The sequence below is a fragment of the Pezoporus wallicus genome, unplaced genomic scaffold (assembly GCF_028554395.1).
Source record: "Pezoporus wallicus isolate ANWC-B61680 ecotype Strahan unplaced genomic scaffold, APGP_CSIRO_Pwel_v1 contig_8047, whole genome shotgun sequence".
In the NCBI taxonomy this organism is placed as follows: Eukaryota; Metazoa; Chordata; class Aves; order Psittaciformes; family Psittacidae; genus Pezoporus; species Pezoporus wallicus.
The window spans coordinates 212,808-235,233 of NW_026639548.1; the positions used below are offsets into that span (position 1 = coordinate 212,808).

Below are 22,426 nucleotides of genomic sequence, written 5' to 3' on the forward strand. Positions count from 1 at the left end.
TTCCTTAGAACTCTTTGCACTGTAGTGCCTTTTGGGTTTATTTGGTGACAGAACATTCAGCAAGGTCTGTGAAATAACCAGGTAGTTTGTGATAAGTGTAGAGATTTTGATTTCATGTAGTTTGGGATGATAAATACAGATAACTCTTCCATCTCTAAGATTAGGTGTTAGTAGCCTCTAAAATAACACGGCCAATTGTTCTAAGTGCTGACTCCTTTGATCCCTTGGGTTAGGAAAAAGGGGACTTTTTGAAATTCACATTTAATAACTGTTTGTACAGGTTTAACTTCATTACTTTGTAGGGAAAAATTTATATTGACTGGAACTTCTCAGGTGAATTTTGAATAGTTTTCTTACTATTTTCTGTTTCATTTTTCATAGGATATATGTAGCCGGACTATAAGGGTGCAAAGCTTCTCTTAATTTGGGATTGCTTTATTCATTCTCCCTCCTAACAGTGTTCCAGATTCAATTTCTAGCTTAGAAAAATCTTAAAGGTCTCAGAAGTTTTCAATGGGAGAGTTACAGCTCCTGATTTTGTTAAGCTTAAATGAAAAAAAGAAAGCTTTTCTTTTCCTGAAGTAACCAAACTATCTCTAGATGTATAGTCAAGTGCCATATGACCTTTCAGCTTTTACTATGAAATCTAGTACAGTGAACTTAGCATTTTCATGTAATGTTTATAAAAACACTAGAGGCTTGTTTTTTCCTGTGGTTTTAAAAGTACTTTGCTGAACCTTTGATGTTTTTATATCAAAAGCTAGGGTGGATCCTGATGAACAGATTACTTTTCCTCCGTAATGCAGGCTTGGCGAAAGAGGAGGTGCTTTGCAATAAGAGGTGTATGTGCTTAATAACCTGAATTATTTTGTTTGTAGGTGAGTCTGGCTTGGGAAAATCCACTTTAATTAACAGTCTGTTCCTGACTGATCTTTATCCAGAGCGTTACATTCCTGGAGCTGCAGGTAAACATGGTTTTGCAGTTCCTTTAACATATACCCTATGAAATACTACATTATCGTTGCTTCATTCTGATGAGACCTTCACCCATGAGACCCTTTCTAGATGTATTTTAATCCTCCCCATTGTATTTTTGAGCTATTATTTTTTTCATTTTATTTTCAAAGACTCAGCTTTTGCTGTTTATCATTTTTAAAATAACCAACACCTCCCTTGCTCCTTCCAGCCTCCCATACTGACAATATACCTAAATGCGGTTTTACTCTAATCCCCATTTCCTCTAATGCTTTTGGCCTATAAAGCCATAAATCCTGCTAAGAGGTGTAAATAGATTTTGACAAAGAATTCAGCATGCTTCTGAATATTTTAGGTTTTTTTTTCATGCAGTCATGAGTAAATCCCGCCTTTTTAGTTCATTGCTTCTAGTTTATTTACAAAAATGTGGTGTTAAATTTTGACTAGCTAACTTGTTTCCTCCTTTAAAATATTTTATGTCGCATTGGCTACGATACACTTCAGATTAATTTCCTCCTCTGTTGCTCTCTCCTGCAGGGATTTCTGCAGCAATTGATAGGCACAATAACAATCAAAATGTTCCTTTATTTTAGAGAAAATAGAGAGAACGGTTCAAATCGAAGCTTCTACAGTAGAGATAGAGGAGCGAGGGGTGAAACTGCGTTTAACAGTAGTTGACACACCAGGATACGGAGATGCCATAAACAGCCAGGACTGGTATGTGTGTAAATACTGCTTTGCTTGATAGTTTGTATCTTACAAAACACTAGTGTGTCTGTCTCTCTGAACTTAAGTGATCTGGCTAGTGGTCTTTGGATAACTTTGATGTACTAAAAGGAAGCAACAGATTCATTATTCTTAATATTAATGGGATGTTATCTTGAATTCATAGTAGAGGGTCTTTTCTAAGTCCTTGCAGTTAAGCACAATTTTCTGAGCACTTCTGCATTCTGAGCGCTCATCTTCATATCATCAGTGACATGACGTTTCGTTTGTGTGAGCTTTCAAATCAAGCTTCTCATACTTTTTTTGTTACCTAAAATACACATCCCGAGTAAAACTGTGTTACTTTGTACAACTTCATGTTTTCTAACAACTTTCAAACCCTTTAAAACGTTTGGTTAGTGTTCTCTAGGCTGTCTATGATTCTCCCTCAAAATTAATGGCTTTCTCTCCAGTAAGGTTCTCTGTGACAGCTGCGGTCAACTTTTTGTCTCTATAGCTGCCTCTGACAGAAGGGAAGTTTTTGTTTGTCTTTTACTTTCTGTATCTCTGGCTTACTCAGTTTCCATGTTTTTAATATGGTACTTTTAATTCCCTGTCCTGTATGTGCACTACTAGCACTTTGGGTAGAATTGCTTTTTTAATGATGCAGCTACTACTTAGCTGTCTCTGGACTAAATATAACAGCTGAAGTAATTGTCTGCAGGTACACACAACATAGACAATTGCTTTAGAAGAAAGATCAAGAAGAAAGAAATTGGTAAAATAGGAAGTTTGTTCATAAATGCAATTTCCAAATCATCATCATGATGCACTTCCCTTTAATTGTGGAGAGCTGATCTTGAGATAACTTTTTTCCAAATAAAGATGAGATATGTTAATGTGCTTATAGGATGCCTGAATTATTCCAGTGCAACTAGGAGCTAAACTTTGATTATTTTTTTTTTACGTACCTGTCTTTTAAGAAGTGCTAATGATATTTATTTTGCTTATCCTTTAGTTTTTGTTCACATTTTTTTTGTGGTGTGTGTGTGGGGTAGTCCTAAGGAAAACAAAGTGTCACTGTGCAGAGAAAGGGAGCATAAAGCTAATACTGTTTGATTTGAGTTCTATAAAGTAACAAGCAGGAAGGAGGAAAATAGCTGATAAAATAAACATCTGTAATGCCAATAGAAAGTTTTGTGATCTTTTCTTGACAGAATGTTGTGTTATCTGGAGCATTCTGAAAAACTTTCTTATCAGACATGGATTTTCTTTTCTTTCAGTGGTGTACTGTAGAAACAGCAGAAGTGAAGGCAATGAAGTTATATAATATACTAAATGAAAGTTTGGAAGTGAAGTTGGAGTGGGATTTTTATTTTCCTCTCACTTTTCCTACTTTATTAAGTTGAAAAAAAAAGGAGGGGGGGAATCTTTCAGAGTAACACGAAGGCATCTTTCTGGACTGCAGCATGGCCTTGCTTATTTTGTGCACTGTTGACTAGAGCTTCCTTCCGCTGGAGCTAAGAGCTCTGCAGCCCATGTATTGTGTTACATAGAGCTCTTCTTGTTGATTGTGTTCGAATGCCCTTTGTTTATTCTGTTAAGATGTTTCACAGGGACTTACGTGTTCAGATTTTTCCCCTTTCTTTTTTGGAGGCTTACTAAACAGAGTTATTCCATGATGATTCAGACCCAGTAGAACAATTTACTGGTTTATATGTAGTTTCTGTGACAAATCTTAAACATAATATATTATGGGAACAAATTGTACCTATATACTAAAGAATAAAAAGATACAGTTTGTTTTAGTTATGTCTTTCTAGTCCTGTTTTCTTATATCCCATGAAAAGACCTTGTCTGTGCCCTGATGAATGTAATTTTGACAAAGTCTTTACAGGATATCATAGAGACTTGGATGGATGGACTCTTTGTTTCAAACTGTAGTCAAGACTGACCCAGTGCAGCTACCTTCCTTCCTTGTTAGTTCAGAGGAAGCAGCAAATTTGTGTTTTTTGAATTCATGTTTGTGTTCACTGCGGTTGAGGTTAACCAGTAGATGGTGCTGATCTCAATCCAAGCATTATAAAGCACATTTTGGGGACAGCTGTAATTTGTGCAGACCGACTGTTCTTCAGGGTAATGAATTCTGCTAAGGTTATTTTTGAACAGAGGTAAATCAAACTGGTACAATGTCTGTTAGGAGGCAGCAATTGCTGAGAGTATTTCAGATATCTTTCTTCTGAGTAGGTTTTCTTATGACTTTTGGTTTCTGGCTTTGCATTGATGAAAGAGCTTAATTTTAGAATTTGACTTTCAAGGATGGGACCTGGGGTCAATTTTTTATGTACTTTCCATCACAGAAGTAGTGCTAGCAAGGATTATATGTTGTCAGCAGTTTATCCAGGAGGCCTCCTGGATTAGAAGAATAACAGTGTTGAATTGGGAAATGAGTTCTAGATTTAGTACAGTGAATTCTCTAAAGTAGATTATTTTTTGTTTTCTGAATGCTGTTGAACTTAAAACAGCCCATAAGGAAAGTTAAATGTTAACTGCAGTTAAATACAGGGATCAATTTTAGATTCTGTGTGAAGCGTTCATGCTAGCTTGAGTTCTGTAATCTAGAATCAGACTATACTTGGGAATGCTCTTTTGATCTGTTTAGATATGTGTTTGGAGAATAGCAGAATTCTTTATGGTAGGAGGTTTGAAGCATAGGATGGCTGTTCCATGCATGTGGGCAATTGTATCATAAGAGAAGTGTGTCCTTAAAGTAGTATCTTTCATAAGACAGATAAGAAAGGATCTAAGGAGAGGAGGGGAAACAAAAGATTGCTTTATGCACAGACTTGAATCAAATCTGACCTCAAAAGGATGGGTGACAAAAGCAGTCTACATATTAACTTATTAGGTATTGCAGATCATAGGCCTCATTTCATCTTGGTCGCAGTGTCACAGGTCATTCTTTAGCTCCTTTCTGGCTGCTGCAAGCTTTTTTTTTTTTTTACTGGCTTATATTAATTTGATTTTTGTGGGTTTTGGCAGCTTGGTAATGCTCATTTTTTCTCAGTGGGCTTAAATGCAATGGTTGTGTTGTTTGCTGTTACAATACAGGATGTGCTATCTCCTAAGTAATGGTAGCACAGTGGTATAAGCCAGGTGTTTCCCGGAAGTCAGGAGGTACAGGACACTAAGGCCATATTAATAGGGAAAATTATAGCAGTTAGAGCTAGAAAACTGCACGTAAACTGATTACATTGCCAGAGAAATGTGTGATAGTTGCTTTCCCATTGTTCGTTCTTGGTTTCTGTCCTAATATCTGTACGTCTTCATCTTGTTACCTTTCACCAGCTAAGAGGAGAGTAGCAAAGGTCAACAGGAGCATAAACCCTGTTGTCCTTTTTCAACATATTTATCTATTTAGATGCTGGCTCTTAAAGACTTGAGCAGCACTAAGGTCAAAACTCAGTATTAATACATGTTTTGCTGCATTGTCTTCTGTGGTATGACCTAGAAATCTTGCAGATATAATTGTGTGTGTATTTATTCCTCCTAGATTCAAAAGCTTGCTCAACTTTGGAAAATCAAATTCCCTCCAAGATCTCTTCCATCATTCGTGTTGCTTCCTTTCATTATCCTCATTATAGCCATGCAGCCCAGGGCTAAACTTGTATTTGCTGTCACAGTATTTGCCATCATTCTATGTGTTCATTTTCCAGATTACTAATTCTACTATTTGTGTTGTGTTCTCTTGTATGTTTCCTCCTGAAATTTCTCCAGTCAAATTTGCACTTTCTCAACAACAGAAATACTATTTTTCAAGCTAGGTTTTCTGCTCAGTTTTTCCTCAAGTAGTTTAAGATATGTCCATGACACACAATCATCTGCCTAATCTTATCTTCATCAGTGTGTTCATTTCCCTTTTCCAGCAGCACTTAATATAAAGTGTCCTTTTATATTAATGTTGTTTGCAGGTGTCTCCATGATCTGGAATATCTTAAAGCAATCTTCTTAGTAATGCATTGTGTTTTCTCTTTCTAGTCACAGCTCTTTGTGTCTGATTCATCTACGTGTTCAAATTTTGTGTTCCTTTACATCTTTGTAGTGCATATTTCAAATTGCCTTGAACTAAGCAGGAATTATTTTTCTTTGCCAACAGAGTAGGAGTCTGTAAGGTAACAAAAATAGCTTAATAAATCATGTGATTCTTGCGTGCATGACTTACAAATGTATTTGTGTGTAATTCAAGCAGACTAGAATACCAGAATTTTCATAGGTAACTATAGAAACTTAGCTCTAGGTCAGGGCTGTAAATCAAGAGGATATCCTGGATATGTCATTTGTCAGTTGGTTTAAAAACAATTCCTCATCCCCTACCCCCCAAACCCAGAAAAAAATATCAATCTTCTGTTCCTGCCTGTGTTGTCTCATCTCTGAGTGCTTTTTTTTTTTCTGAGCTTGCCCTTGAACTTTTTATCCAGTGGACACAGTAACACTTTCAAGTAGCTCTAGGCATGAATAAACACTCAGTGGTTGCTGTCAGAGTATCTTTTTGTATCTGTACTGAAAGTATTTTGATAATGAAATGCTAAAAGTTGAATTTTTGTAACAACCGTTCTTAATAAAAGTATGATTCTCTCCTGTTCTTAACTTTTCATAATTATTTCTTTATTAATTTAAAGCTGATCTATGATGCTTCTCTTTCTCTTCCCCCTCCCTCCGTAACACAGCTTCAAAACAATTATCCAGTACATTGACAACCAGTTTGAAAGATACCTTCATGATGAGAGCGGTTTAAACAGGCGCCACATTATAGACAACAGAGTCCATTGCTGTTTTTACTTCATCTCTCCCTTTGGGCATGGGTAAGTAAAAGCTCCTGAGCTCTTTTATTTTAGGGCATTATGTCTTGTTCATAAGTTCATTCATTACTTGAACGGGGAACTTTAATGTTAATTGAGTTACTTCCCATACTATCAGTTAGCCAAAGCAATTAAAATGGTCTCTGGGGATTAATGCTCTCCTCTGCTTTGTCCCCTTTTTGGCATTCAATATTGTTTTGAAGCACTCAGTATTAGATTGTTTATCACTCAGAAACAGAGAGCTTGTAATATCCTATTTATCTTGTAGTGATAATTTTAATTTCAATTCAACCTTTACACAACTAAGCTGATAAGCAAGTGTTCTTACTTAATTTATTCTGGAAAAACTATTTCTGTAGATACTTGAAGTAAGTTTTAGTACATTTTGTTTGTTAAAAAATAACATAAATAAACCCAAACAAAAACCCACAAACCCCCATCCCTCTTTTTTTTTTATCCAGGCTGAAACCACTAGATGTAGAATTCATGAAGGCTCTTCATGGAAAAGTCAACATTGTCCCTGTGATTGCCAAGGCTGACACGCTGACTCTGAAGGAGAGAGAAAGGCTGAAGAGAAGAGTAGGTCTAACACTTGGTCATGGGACAGTGCAACCCGTAAAATGTTAAAGCCAAATGTAAAGTAAATTCAAACTGAAGAAGAGTGAGTGGTGTTGGCCAAACACCTAATCTTCAGGAAGTGTGAGGTGGGAAATCTTCACTGCAGAGTGATGTGCTTTACCAGTGACACTTGCTGAGAAGGTGACCGTTCTTGGCTTCATCTGTCTTAACAAGCAGTGTGCCCTAATAGAGCAGGTTTTGGGCAAAACTGTTAAACGAGGGTTCAGGTCATCCTGAAGTGCATGTAATGGAGATGTTTCAGACTAGCTCTTGTTTAGTCCAGTCCACCGAATGTCCATTATTCGTGGAAGTGCATTAGACATGTTCTGAGATAATATCTTTAGTTTCATTCAAAAGAAACTTGGTTTGTGTGCTCTGTCTGTGCTATGTGGTTTGTAGCAAAATATGGTTAAGTCGAGGTGACTGGAAACTTGCTTCATAAGTGCATCCATGACACAAACTAAAACCCTAATGTAAAGGCAGGACAGTTGGGCTAATATATTAGCAGGATGCTTTCTGTAGCTCCATTGTTCTGGAAAAATTTATGTCTTGTATCCATTTTTCCTACTAAGTTGTCTGTTCATGTGAAATACAAGGACGTACTCTGGATTGCATTGGAGAAAGTCTTTCCAGACAGTGGTACTAAAATTAATCTTTTTGCATTGGAAGGTTTACTTGCTGTCTTGAAGGGCTTTTTTTGTCAAACCTATCCAAGGCAGCCCAGCCTCTGCCAAATAAGACATTGTAGTGAATTCTCCAGAAATAAATTACAAATTTGTGGCTGTACAAGTTTTTTACCTTAAATCTAATCCCTGTTTAAATATTTACATTCCTTAGATAAACTATTCTATAATGAGATTAATCTTCCCTTGTTTATCCTCTTTGATTCAGACTGACTTCATGCACCTTGTTAAACAAAGGAATGGTGAGACTCTATAATGCTGAGAGGTGGCTTAGTAAAATTTGAGACCACAAGTAAGGTTCTGTTGCCTCCAGTACATTCACTTGTAAAGTCCAACAGATTTGAACCCTAGAAAGCCTGTGAATTGTTACAAGTTTAATAACTTATGCCTGAAGTATAATTAGTACTTCTAAAATGCAGCCTATACTTTGTGCCAGACTCTGCAAACTTTTTTTTCATGGCAAGATGATAGCTTTTATGTTATATCTTCATATCATTTTATACTACCACTTTTTGATTTGTCACTGAGGGTGTGACAGATGTTTTTATTATGACCCTCTGGCTTTCAGTAGTCCTTTAGAATAGGTATTGGATCTTTATTCCAAGGGCTTTTGTGTGAGGGTGTGTTTTTGTTTTGTTTGAGGGAGAACAGCTTTATTTAACTGGGAAAATAGTATAGTTAAACTCATGCTTACAGACCAGCACTTAGCTGATCTTAACCTAAATTCAGAGGGTTTGTTTGGCGGGTTTTTGGGTGGACCAGTGTCACAAAGGTGTGACTGGTTTGTGCAGGCATGTAAACAACTGCAGTTTGGCAAGGTGAGGTACTGCTGGCATTGCTGTTGTGATGTAAAGAAAACTTGCCTGAGAAATGGAATAAATTCTCTGTAGCTGAGGAAGTTTAAAGTGAGGGCAGTTGTGACTGGATGAACCTTGTCTGCAGTGCAGACAAACATTCACTGAAGGTGGCAAGAGCTGTTTATACAAAAGTGACCAGCTTTATGATGAACTAGGTGAAAAGAGGAAGGAAAAAAGGACATTCATTGGTTTAAAAAGGACCTCAAGATCTTCCAGGGAATAATTCTGTTCAGGCCTTGTAGCTTTTATTTTGTTGTTCCACAAATGCTGAGGAGATGACAGGTACTGTGAGCAAATTGAAAGAACTCAGGGAAACAACAGACCAGAGATTTCTGTTTCTGCTGGCTTTATTGCTTCTCTTTTTCAGTGGCTGTAATTGACTTGGTGAAAGATTTTTATCTAATGGTAATATTGTTTGTGGAGCTGCTACTTTTTATAAAGAAACTGTATTTGATCTTTCAGCAGTGTACGTCAGGCTCAGTTTTCGTAGGTACTTATTTTTTCATTCAGCATTTGATAGCAGAATGATGTTGACAGATTTGAAACAGGCATTTAAGCATAATATTCATTATTTTACAATATAATTCTCTGGGAATCTGAATGTTCTGCTCTGTCATTTCAAATACATAAAATAAACTGATAGAAATAGCTTCTAGCTACAGTCATCTTTCACAAAATCAATTCCTAGGTGAAAGGAAGAACAACATATAATTACCAGGTTTCAATACTTGCTGTAATTGTTTTGTCATTTTATCTGCTGTTTGATGTTGGGGTCTTAGAGTCAAGCATAGCATAGTGCACCTACTTTTAACATTTACTTCTGTGTGGTGTTATTGCTGAATTTTAACTGAAGCATGGCAGTAGTGCAAGTGAATGTGTTTCCCAGTGTGGATTTGGAATTGCTTGGTTTTCAGTTCAATTTTGTAAGTGATGTTAGATTGAGGGTTTATGATGTAGGTCTTATTATGGAAGATGGAGATGAATCCTAGTTTACATATCCTGTGATGAACAGGTTAATTTAAAAGTAACTTCTCTTGACCATACTCAGTGCTAATCCATGTCTAGTTCTTCCCAGTTCGAGCAAAGTTTCTTTTAACTAACTAGTCTTCAGAGCAGTCTGGACATACATAGATGGGCACCACATCTATGCGCTGGCTAAGTACAGCGAGATGAATGGCACTTCTGAGGGAGTGGTTAGGAAACAGGTAAACATATCTTCATTATTTTTCTGCTTCTGGCAGAGGTTACTCTACAAACTGTGAGTTTATGTTAAGTCAAATGTATAATGTGGTTCCAAAGCTTTGAAAGTCTAGCTCCTGTATATTGTTCTAACTCAAAGCATCTTGGCTAACAGAATCTCTAATCAAGAGTAAGAATCAAAATCCTGCTCTGCTGACGCAGCTTGAAGTCTTATTTTTTTTCAGATGTTTCAGCCATTTGGCCATCAATCTAAAGTAAAATGTTTTTGTTTTGCCGCTTGCAGCAAGATCAGTTTGTGGTGCTTGCGAAGGAAACCCAGCTTGGAGTAATTCCTGTTTGGTCTTTCTGGAATTCAAAGTTATTTTTTAAAAACTCTTGAGTGGGAAGAAATGCAAGGCAGTTTCACAGGCTGTGCCATGCACGGCTGCTAAGGAAACCTGCTCAAAAGAATGACTTCATGAGAGGGGAACTAATATTTTGACTCTTTTTTTTTTTTTTTTTCATTTCCCATGGGAAGGCTAATCTTTAGGAACACAGAACCCTCTGAGGCCAATAAAATTCAGATTTGAAGAAGCAAAATGCTGCTACATTGTTAGGAGCATAAAATGCAGTTTGTTTTTATTGCAATTCTTTTTCCTTTCAGGAAAGCACTTGGTTTAACAGCTGTAATATATTATTCTAGCACCCCTTGCTGTTGGCTTTCCCGTTATTGTTTCACTCGCATTTTATCTTTAAGATCTGAGCCAGGTTAAATGTGCTTTCTTGCTTTCTGCAGCTGCTTAAAGGCATAGCACTGCAGCGCTGTCCCACCTATCCCAGCTGTGCATCTTCTGTTATCATTTGGTGATAATTCAGCTGTCTTCCATTTTGCCAAACAGAGCAACCTGCACTGATTTAGATGTAATTGGGTGAATGTAACTGTTGATTGTTTCTTGGCAACACTTATCCCCAAATTTCTTTTTTCTTTTAAAAGTATTGCTCTCTGTGTAGGTGGGGGTTCATAATGCTTTATTCTGTGTGTGCGCGCGTGTGAGAGCGTGGGATGTTTGTATACCTGGCAAGAAAATATTGTCATGGGAATAGCTGTGGTTCATACATGGTCATTCCTCTTCCAGTGGTCTGAAGGATTGTTTTATTGTAAACAGCTGTTTGATAATCAAGCTCTGGTTGGATAAGTTTTATTTATACTGTAGCTATCGGTTGCCATCACAACAAAGGATCAAGGAACCCTGCAATGCTCTGGAGAAGGCTCATTAAGACTTATATTATCCAGTTAATGTCCAGTAATATATGTAGTAATGACAGCACAAGTCATTATATAGGCTTTCCTGCATGGTTTTGATTACCTCAAACTCCATCCTGATTTTGCTCAGACTTTATCTACTGTAAGAGTTCATTGCTGCAGTAGTGCTGCTGCTTGGTTCAGGTGCTGGCTGTGGGGTTACAGTTGCAGCTCGTTAGGGAATACTTATCTTGGAAGTCTGCAAAGTTAACCTTCTGCTGAGATAGTCAAGATCCCTTTGAAGAGAGTTATTGTGGGATGTCGGCATTCTTCGTGCTCTCCTCATACCACCACACTTTCTGCAGAGAAAGAAAATCTTGTGCATTTGATGGGATTTCTGACTTAAATATTTTGAATAGTATGGCAGCAGAAGCAGTCTGTTCAGTTTTGAGGAAAGGATTGACTCCTACCACCTTTTGAAACTGCCAAAGGCCTGGAATTATGCTAGCTGCTTACCCCTGCAGTGATTTCATTAGGAAAAGAATGTATACAGGAATACAGAGTAGTGCATTTTTAATGTCAATCTCAGACATTAGCAGCAATAAAGAACACTTTTGGATGGTTTTTCTCTTGGTGGATTTTGAGTAACTTTCTCTGGTTTAAGCTTTTGTGTTTTTTGATTCAAGAGGCACCGTCTTCTAAAGTTTTGTGCCTAACAAATACATAAAAATATACTTTGACATGGACTCTATGGTTCTGATGCTGTAACTGACACCTCCAAATTCATTGTTTTTACTTAGTTTTTCATACTAACTTCAAGTTGGTTTTGTCTGCTTCTATATTATGCTCCATGTAAGTCCATTTTGTTGTTTTTTTTATGATTTACTTGCTATGTTTTCTAAAACTGTGTTGCTGCTCATGATTATTTCTAAGCATTCTACTTAAAGCAGAAAAGCATCCTGAGTTTTCTAGCTGTGACAAACCAGTAAATCGAATGTATATATTTTTAACTTAACACCTCTGTGATGAAATAAGAATTTATTATTCTTCCTTCCTTGTAAACTTCAGGTTCTGGATGAGATTTCGGAGCATGGCATTAGGATTTATCAGCTCCCTGATGCAGATTCTGATGAAGATGAGGAGTTTAAAGAACAAACCAGAGTTCTAAAGGCAAGTTTTGCTCCTAACTTACTGTTTTTCTGTAGTAGTTCTTCAAGCCTACAGTATGCTTAACGAGACTTTATTCCTCAAAAATGTGTGAAAATTGAAATTTCTTTGAATGTTGACTGAATCATAATCCTTTTGATTCCAGTCTCTGCTTCTTCACAATTCCAAATGTAGCGTGTTGTGACTTTTTTCTCTTTTAAATGTAAGCAACACTTCACCAAGAACTGTGATTTGCACTGTTTTCTGTCTCAAACCTTTTAACAAGCAAGCAAATGTCCGTGTGTTATGGTTACTATACTAATTAACAACTTTCCTCTTGTTAGAGCAGATAATAAAGGTTTTGCTGAAGTAATTTCCTCTTTGTGCTGTGATACTGGCAAAGGTGCTTGAAGAATGTATCTGAAATTCTCTCTCTAGCTACTTTAATCTGTATCTGAAGTATGTTTCTGTTGGCTCTTTTCCATGCATGATGTTATGTCAGATGACACATTATGCCCAAACTGTACTTCAACAACAGTCAAGTGTTCCTAAAGCAAAGTGTCATTTCCTTTCATGCCTCTGCTAAGACAAACTGATCCTAACGGAACTACAGGTGTTAAGAATGAGAGGTTGCATTGCCTAGAATAGGATTTGTTGGATGTGGAAGGATTTTAGTAGAGTGCCCTTGTCAGCATTTCTTTCCCCATCTCCTGTCTGTTACTTAAAACTCTTTGTGCTTTCTTTAAAAGAAAACAAATCACAAAACAAAGTAACCAGTCAAAAATAAAAACAATAACTTGTTTTGCTCTGTCTCGACTAGGCGAGCATTCCCTTTGCTGTTATTGGATCCAATCAACTTATTGAGGTGAAAGGGAAGAAAATCAGAGGCCGTCTGTATCCCTGGGGAGTTGTTGAAGTTGAAAATCCAGAGCACAATGATTTCCTTAAACTGCGCACAATGCTGGTGTGAGTAATGGTAAAATTATCCCATCTCCTGTGGTGATGTAACTGTCACAATGACTGGAGATGTATAAAAACATGAACTCCTTAAATCCGAATGAGCTCTGGTGGCTCTGTAAGCGACTTTTGAGCCCCCTGCAGCTTGTGTTGCTGCTGTAATTCTCTGACTCAGGAAAATAACTTTCTGTGTTTTACACTGCCAGATATACATGACAGTTTTTATGCCTTATGGGAACTGATTTGTTGGGTTTATGTATAAATTGACGTTTTCTTACAGTGCACTGAGTGGGGCAGAGAGGCTTTTAAAATACTACTCAAAGCAATTGATTGAACTGTGAAGAGTATTCTAAAGGCCAAAGCTCGTTTTTCTTGGCAATATAGGAAATCTTTTGAATATGATACCCTGCCCCTTTATGATTTTAGCTGATACGGATATTCTGCCTGTGTAGATGGTTATAAGTGATTTTTTTTCTCTTTGTTTTAATGATGTCTCGCTATTGTTGAAAATTGAATTTCGTTGTGGATTTGAGTTCAGTTTCTCTTGGGCCGGGATTGCCCTCTGCTGGTCATTGGCAGCAAGCATTTTTTTTCCGCAATTGGAAATTGTTAGCCAATGTCAAATGTTGTGTGAGTTGAGGAGCTCCACCTAGTTCTCAGTTACAAGTTATACTTAAGAATACTTAAAAGTCAAGAAATACTTTAGGAATTAAAGAATCTTTCTGAATAACTTTCCCCAAGTCTTTTAATGTTGCAAGGACTGGTATCAATAATTCCTATAAAGTAACTGGTGAGCAAGAGGATGACAGCATACTTTGAGTCTTTGAAGAATACTGGTGGGAGGCACTGAAGTATAATTTAAAGACCAATAACATGAAAGCAGAACCCTGGCTAGCTTTATGGCAGGCATGGTCTGTAAGGATTATTTTCCCTGGATACATCCATTATATAAAACAAAAATAGAAGATAAAAGGGTGTTTTTCTTCCTTTCGGCAAGAAGGACAAAGTTTTCAATGGCCCTTTGCATCTTCCAGAACGCACATGCAGGACCTGCAGGAAGTGACCCAAGACTTGCACTATGAAAACTTCCGTTCAGAGAGACTAAAACGAACTGGCAAGTAAGTATGTGTGTGTGCGCCTCTGGGCTCTGCTGGTTGCAATCTCTTCTTTTGACACTATGACATTGTCCTTGCTCTTCCTCCTAACTAATCCCACCTGTAAATAGTTATTTCTCATCTATCTGTGCCGCATCTTTTTTGATAGAGACTTATTCTTGTCCCCAAGAATACTTTACAAGTATTTGGCCAACCATTTTGATCATAAGGAAGGAAATAGCCTACACAGCTCTTTTAATGATTGATTTTTGTACCATGGATAGTGGAGAGAATCTCTTGATTAGAGTAAGCAGCCAAAAATCCCTGTAGCAGTGAAGAAACCCAACTTTTAGGAATTGAGAATGAATAATAAGAGTATGAGATACCGGTAGCTTATTACTAAAAGGATGCACAAGTTTAAGAATGTCTGAATTTCCTCTGTGTGGAATCATGTAGGCTTTCTTGTTGTTGTTACATTAGCTGAAATATGAGCCTTGAATCTGTTCTTTAAGATTTTTACTTCTGTATCTTATACCATTGATGCCCTCTTTTGTTCAACAGGCCTGTTGAAGAAGAAGTGGTAGACAAGGATAGAATCCTCCAGCAGAAAGAGGCTGAGGTAAGAGGGAGCTTCTAGAACTGTTGTTCTTTAATGTAGCTTGCTATGTTCCAGCTTCAGTATTTACGTCAGCTACTGCCTACAGAGCACAAGATTGGAGCTGTGAAGAATGACAGACCTAATCTGAACATACAAGTTGCCCATAAAAAGTATTCTGTTTATAGTCACTTGCATACTGTGGATGCTAGGTAGCATGTGGTCTCTTGGTTGTGGGCAGGGTATTTATCACTTCCAGTTTGTATGCTAATTTTCCAGAAGGATAGTTGCTATTTTTTAAATATTGAAATCAATTTATGTTTGTCAGCTACATACGCTGCTTTGAACAGCATATGATATTCTAATGTCATTTCAGATGTACATGGCTTACTATAAGCATGTTACCAGTAAATTTCTTATATCTTGTGGCTATGGAGTAGAAAAAGGCTGTTGAGTGTGAAAAAACACACACATTAATTATATCATGGAATTTTTAACCATAATTTTGACTTGCAGCAAAATTCGTAGTATTTCTGTTGTACCAGTCAACTTATGGATTTGGTGTTTTCCATCTTTTATTTCTTATGCCGGTTTCAAACTATTACGGGGCCTTTTAACATAACATTTTAATGCTAAAGTTCTAAAGAGTGAGAATTTTTAGCCTAGTATTTAAATTCAAGTAGTACACTGCCAATACTTATGACTGCTTGCATTGTGAAAACTTAAGACTTGCTGTCAGTTGGAAGAGTGGTTTTTCTGTTCATGCTTTTATCCAGTTCAGCTTGGATCCAAGTCCATAAATGCAAGAAGGCATGACTTAAAAGATCAATGCATATATGCAGTGATTTTGAGTCAGAAATAAACTACAAGCATTTTTGTGTGTTTCTGAGGTGAAAGATTGACTCCCATACATGGAAATTTTTGAAATATAGTTACTTCAGTCTGCGCTTCTCCTTTTTCCTTTATAACATCCTTATTTAAAAATAGCCAACCCTGGTTAGCTACTGGCTAACCCTGGCATGTTGACTTAAATAACAAAAAATTTTCCTAAAACAAAATGCAGAAGCAGCAGACTATCACCATAACTAGTAGTTACTAATAGGAATTGCTGGTGGTTAAATGGGCTGCATCTTCATCACTGTATAACTTTATTTCAGGAACATGAGCACACTTGTTGGTCATGCACTTAAGAGAGTGGAACTTTGCAAGTGTTCTGTACGCAAACTAACTGCCTCCCTGTTATTGATGTGAGTGCAAATCCACAGAACGCCATTAGCTGGCACCAGCAATACCAGGTGCTTTGGAAATGTCAAGAGCATTTTTAAAGAATGTTTTGTGTTTGGTTTTTGGTTTTTCCCTTTTCTTTCTTAATGATTCCAAGATTCAGGCAGTAGACTTTGAGAATTTAAGTCATAGCTGTTTCTCGTGTTATCTGAACTATGCAAATTGCATATGTGAAGTAGTTAAGTAGAAACTTAGATATCTTTGTAGGACAGTTTGTCCAGTCTTGCATCTTAAAAAATCTCCTATAACCATTTCCCCTGGAAACCGGGGGAAGTGTTCCCTTGTCAGGAACATTATTATATTCTGGCCACTCTGGGAAAGTGTATACACAATATTTAATATATATGTATGTAATGTATTTTATACAGCATGGCTTAAAGGGTGTCTTGAATTTCTTGGAGGGGACAGTCTCTGGAAGTTTCCTCTGGGATGAATCACCTCTGAATAACTGCTGCTGAAGTTGCAGAGGATTAGGTTAGAACTTGAAAAAAAAAAAACAAATAGATTTTTAACTTTTTCGTTCTGTTGTCCCAAAGAGATCAAGAGGCTTTGCTGAATCTTGTGTAGATAAGCCTCTATGACGTCCCTTCATCTCTGTATCATCCCTAAGGTTCAGACTGGGAAAGGTCTGGGGAGGAAAGAGGCACAGAGGAAATGGGCTTGCATTCCATGGCCTTTTCAGAGAAAACAAATATCCATTTCCCCTCCTGTTTTGCATTCCCATCAGCAACGGTGCTTGAAGTTCTATTTACAGTTTTGTGAGGTTTATATAACCTTGGAAGGAATGAATGATTGGGCTAGTGCCAGGATCATCTTTATCAAGACATCACTTTCGCTAAATGATCTTTTATTATGCCAAAGGATGTGGTCCCCAGTTCAGCAGTTTGGAATCTGTCATTTTGGATTTACTGCTCAGTCTGGTTGTGTTTCTTGCTCATTTGCAAGTGATAACCTGTTTTCTTGAGCTGGGAAGTGAAAACAAAAATAAAGGTATCCATGTTCCTGGCTGTACGTCACATTATTTTGGTGTTGTAGCATAAACGGGCACAACCTTAAAGTTTGTAGTGTTGGGCCTATTCCTATTCTGAAAATAGATGTTTGTGGGCTGTTACTGCCCAATGTAGAGAGGCAGAATGCTCCAGCCTTCCTCCATAAAGTGATCTAGTGTTAGTCCTGGGAGAACATAACGAGAGGAAATTAGTAATCGATTGTGAATGGGAATCCCTTAGAGGGGCTGCAATGAAGAACAATGTTCCTTTATTTGGTGGGGTTTTCTTTGGTTGTTTTTTCTAGGGGGATAATGGCTTTTATTTTGTCCTTTTGAGTTGTCCTTCAAGGAGTAATGCTTGCTGCCCATGCAGTGTGATGGCTGTGGCTATAGTGACTTGTGCTATTTACAATGTCAATATGTTCTATGAAAAACATTTGTCTCAATGGTAGCCCCTTTTCCCATACAGTAAATTTGTTAGGAGTATTGCTCCTGTCTGAAGTTAACAAGACTGGTTGACCTCTTTGGTATTGGAAGTATTTTAAACCAACAGCAGCTATGATGGGAACTTCCTGATTTACTAGAAAATCCACTGCAGTTTTCCATCTTGCCCTATTCTTGCAGCTTCTTCCGTTATGAACTTTCTTATATAAAGGCATGGGCAGAAATAATCATACTTACGGTATGGGGAGGGGAAGCATCTCAGTGGGAAGTAGATACTGCTTGGTTTTTAACATGTATTTTCCTGTGGAATCTGTTGAGTTGCCATGGAAAAGCCACTCACCTTGTTCAGACAGGAGTAGTACTTGTTGGTATTCTGGGCAAAGTATACTACAGGTGAAAAGCAGAGCTATGTGTCCAAAAGCTGTTAAGAAGCTGTATGGTTCACTTTTAACACTGTAACCTTAAATCTCATTTTAAGCGTTTATTTCCTTTCTGTGTTGCTACAGTAGTTATGTGTTGTCACTAGCCAGTAGTTACATGAACTACATTTTGGTCCTGACATAAGTAAACTAAGTGGAGTTTTATACCAAGGTTAAATTTACCCTCTGACTTTTGTTATCTGGGGAGTCACAGGAATTACTTGTTTTAACAGATTTCCAAACATTGTTTCCTAACTTCCTCTCATCATGTGCATCAGCTGTATGCTGTCATGTTGTGGTATCCATTCTTTAGGGGATGAATGCAAGTTCCTGCAGAATATACTAATGCTGCTCTTACAAGGGAGAGGGTTTGCTGCTGAGCAAGATCAAAGTCATTTTATGCCTTTGATGCTTGCAGTCACCAACAGTGAAGGGAACACAGATGTTGATATGACATCAATTTGTCTTCTGTGTTATCCTTTACATTCACCTTTATTAAGAGTAAAGGTCTGTCTATGCAGTAGGTCTAGTAATGTGAGGATGTGTTGGTTTTAGCCTGTATTGTAACATGTCAGAATGGTTCTTCTGTCCATTCCTCCACTTGAAGAGGAATTATGGAAGAGACTGATGTGGTGACCACTTTGAGGACAATACAGTATAAGTCTTAGGGTTTTTTAGTTTTAATTTAACTCTGGAGTTGTCAGCATTCCTGCTGTGCCAACCATTTCCTCTCCAGGATATTTGTGTGCATTCTCTCTAAGTTATTACCTCTGACTTTAGCCCTGTGGTTATGCAGCCAGGTTTTAGTGTGTGGTATCTATCATTACTCATAGGTTATCTGCTAAGAATACTGTTACGAAACTGATAGTTGTGAGTTTGATTAGAGCTCTTGAGAAGGCAGTGTTACAGCAGAAAATAACCATTCTGGATTGTTTGTCTGAACATATCAGAAGTTCAACAAAAATGACAACAAAATGCTGATGCAGACCAGGATGCAGTGAAAGATAAGTGTGCTTGAGAACCTCTCATTTTATTTTTTTTGACAACTTTCCTTATGAAAAGGAAACTTCAGTGACTTCTTGCTTACTAATGGCCATAGGAGACATCAGTGTGCTTAGGTTCTTTAGCAGGCTTTGTACTTGTAAGTTTTTCTACCAGATTAGCTAAAACAGCTTCAGAAACTTGCCATTATTTAGCTAATGGATAAGGCTAACACTTCATCAGTAGCTCTCAAAAACACCACGTGAAAATGGAAAATCTTCCTACAACCTCACTGTTAAGAGTGGACTAGGTCTCTTTGTGCTTTTGTCCTGCCTTACATTTCAGTCATATGCACCATCTGTTTTCTTTCATGGTGTGGGCATATTTTTATCAATTAAGGTTAAGATAATGCAACACTCAATGCTGTATTTAAGTCTTATGATGTTGGCTATTAGCAGAATTCTGCATTTGAGCAATCACCATAATACATGTGCAGCAGCATCTTCCCCTGTGATTGCTGAATGGTTTCTATTTTGGGAATGTTTCATGGCTCAGCTTGGAGTGCTCTTGAGAAAGCTCAAGCAGGCGAGCTTCCAAAAAGCTAGTTTTATTCTGATGGTAAATCTGCAGAGAGGCAGTTCAAAAGACCAGGTGTCTTGCATTTTTACAAGCTGATCCTTGAAACTTTTCTCCTTTTTTGGACTCTGGAATCAAAGCAACTCTCATTTCTGAGAATTTCTGCCTTTTTTTTTTTTTTCTTCCTCCTTCCTGCAGCATTATGCCATCTTTTTGATCAGAAGCCTTTTGTTTTAAGTGCTTAGCAGAAAGATGTAGATGAGTCTACAATAATCATTACAGACTTAGCTGTATCTCATGCTTTCCCTGTGTTAACTTCCTTTTGTCTGAGTGCATCCATGCTGCAGTCACAGGAACCTCAATTAGCCTCTACTGAACCCTGTGCTGCTGCAGCAAGAGGATGAGTACCAGTACATAAGCCAGCTAGTTTTAGCAAAGCTCTATTATCTCTGGCTATGCTGCAATTTTTAACTGCTTAGTTACTCTTCAGTTTCTTACTCTTTCACAGATCTGTATCTGAGACCAGGCAAGAAAAAGTGATATTGGCATTTGCAATTATTTATTCTCTGTTCTGTGATGTTTATTTCTGTTTAATAAAAAACATCTCGGCACCACATACATGTAGCCAAGCATTTATTGTAGAAGTATTTGTATTGAATCTGATGGAGTAACTAGTATCACAATAGTTAATGTCATTGAATGGATGAAAATACAGTATAATTGCTTAACATAGTGCTTTTAGAGTTGAAGAGTTTCCCTCTACCATCCAAAAATAAATGAAAAAAGCTGGATATATTGAAATCTACCCAATCATGCTTAGAATGATGAAAATTTGCCATACAAGCCTCAGATCATTGCGTGATCTCCAGTTTGAGATGGACTCATGTTTTATACAATGTGCATGGAAATCACAGCCTTTGTCTTTTCCAGCCTGTAAGATAGGGCACTTGTAATTGTGTCTGTGGAGCTTCCCCACCTGCATCTGGAAGGAAATACTAATTTGTAAATCAAATTAGGTGTATTTGCATATGCATTTTGAATATCTATATTAGTGTTCCTTATACTTAGGAATATTTAAATTAAAGGGGGGTGTTTTGAGGGGAAAAAAGCATTATATAATAACTGGCCTTTTATGAGATGGAAATTAAAAAGTGTCATAAGAAAATGCCTTAAGAAAACAGTTGTTTCCAGGAAAAGTCATTGTTTAGATGTAGATATATTGGTGCTTAGTGTGTTTAGTCTGTCTTTCCAAATTTTGTAAACGTCTTTCTGTTTCTCTTTAGAAATAGTTTTTAAATTCTGTCTACATGTTTGGCTGTTACTGTTGTTACAAATTTGCAGAGCTCTCTGGTTAGCCGCAAGATGAGTATTCATACATGACATCCTTTGAGCACTTGTATTGGAACAAAGGAGCACTTGTATCAAGCTCACTCCAACAGTGTAACTCTGTACACACCTAAAGGGCATGTTTTCTTCATTGTAGATTAAATGTTGATTCCCAGGTCTGCAAGCATAGCTGGCTTCAAAAGATTTGGATTTTATTGCTCAATTTCCATTTTGAGTATCCTTACAAATCTGTAAATCTTTTGCGAATGTTAGATGTAATGCACTAAGGAATTAAGGGTGGGTAAACCAAAGTATTCAATTGTGTAGATTAATTGAACTTTTCCAATGGGACTTGTGTTCTACTATAGAAAAAAATGAGAAGTTTTCTGGATTTTGGCCTCCTCATGAAATTGTTTTAAACATGTGGGTGTTTTTCTCTTACAGCTACGTCGCATGCAGGAGATGATTGCACAGATGCAAGCCCAAATGAGGATGAAGCCTGGTGATGATTAAGATGCTTGACATCTGGATGCATCAGGTATTATGTTTCTGACTTTTTTACTCCTCTTTTAGAAGATTTTCCCAATGATTAGTGTTAATTTTGGCACTTCGGACTTGGGTCTACACTACTTAGGAAAAAAATGAGTGATGTCCTGGATAGACTAGAAAAAAATATCCATGCAAATGTTACCCTTCCAGCTGTTTTTAAGTTCTATAAAAGCTTATCTTCAGTGCCTTATTTTTGGATCATCTGGTTTTGTTTGTTAGCACAATCTGCTCAGAAAATTAATTTGACTATATCGAAACAAAAGTGAGGGTGTTTTGGGGTATGTAAGCTCTGAATTTATATCATTTTTTCCAAAGAACCAAACAGAATTTTAGACAGACTGGTTATCTGTGCTGAATACAGACTCCCTTCATGTTATATATATCTATTAGTGGGATCAAAGTGAGTAAGGAAAAAAATCCTTTTAGTAAATATTCATGCTTTCTTCAGAATGCAGCCCTTTTGGTGTAATCCTTCTTTTAAATGTAAGAAGAAAAAAAAAATAGAAGGATATGAGGAGTCCTGTTGCTTAATACTTCAGTTTAATACTCCAGTTGTGATTGCTGGTCTTCTGGAATGTAAAGCTTGAATAAAATGGATTATATTATCCCTTATGACCCTGTGGCAGCTGCCAACATTCCAAGCCTAAAATAAGGAGATTTTTTGTTGCCTTTATTTGAACCTTTGGTCTTCCTGTTTACATAAAAAAAAAAAAAAAGAAAAAAAAGAAAAAAAGTCTCCTAAGGAATAAACTTATTCACTGGATTCTTATTTAAGCAGAAGTTGATGGTTTTACTGGTATGTGCGCTGTTATCTCTGAGTGAAGTAGTTAAGGGTAAAAAGGTAAATTCAGACTCAGGTTTCTTATTTTCACAATTCCAAGTCTTGCAGGTAGAGGAGTCTTCACATCATGGCTTCTAACTTCCATACCGAGACGTATTTTCCCAGAG

General features: G+C 37.2%; 2 protein-coding genes across 3 annotated transcripts in view; both read left to right on the plus strand.

Moving 5' to 3' along the window:
* LOC130602223 (septin-2) overlaps positions 1–22,426 on the plus strand; it is a 36,364-nt gene that overhangs the window by 7,389 nt on the left and 6,549 nt on the right. For both annotated transcript variants that reach the window (XM_057414870.1, XM_057414871.1), the window contains exons 4-12: positions 879–965; positions 1,569–1,692; positions 6,408–6,542; positions 7,001–7,118; positions 12,188–12,289; positions 13,086–13,231; positions 14,257–14,340; positions 14,878–14,935; positions 21,374–21,467. In XM_057414870.1, the coding sequence (XP_057270853.1) occupies positions 879–965; positions 1,569–1,692; positions 6,408–6,542; positions 7,001–7,118; positions 12,188–12,289; positions 13,086–13,231; positions 14,257–14,340; positions 14,878–14,935; positions 21,374–21,442 (923 nt within the window). In that variant the 3' untranslated portion in view covers positions 21,443–21,467. The remainder of the gene's footprint in view (positions 1–878; positions 966–1,568; positions 1,693–6,407; positions 6,543–7,000; positions 7,119–12,187; positions 12,290–13,085; positions 13,232–14,256; positions 14,341–14,877; positions 14,936–21,373; positions 21,468–22,426) is intronic.
* Positions 21,374–22,426, plus strand: part of SEPTIN5 (septin 5) — a 54,522-nt gene continuing 53,469 nt past the window's right edge. The window contains exon 1 of the mRNA XM_057414867.1: positions 21,374–21,467. Coding sequence (XP_057270850.1) covers positions 21,435–21,467 — 33 coding nt within the window. The 5' untranslated portion in view covers positions 21,374–21,434. The remainder of the gene's footprint in view (positions 21,468–22,426) is intronic.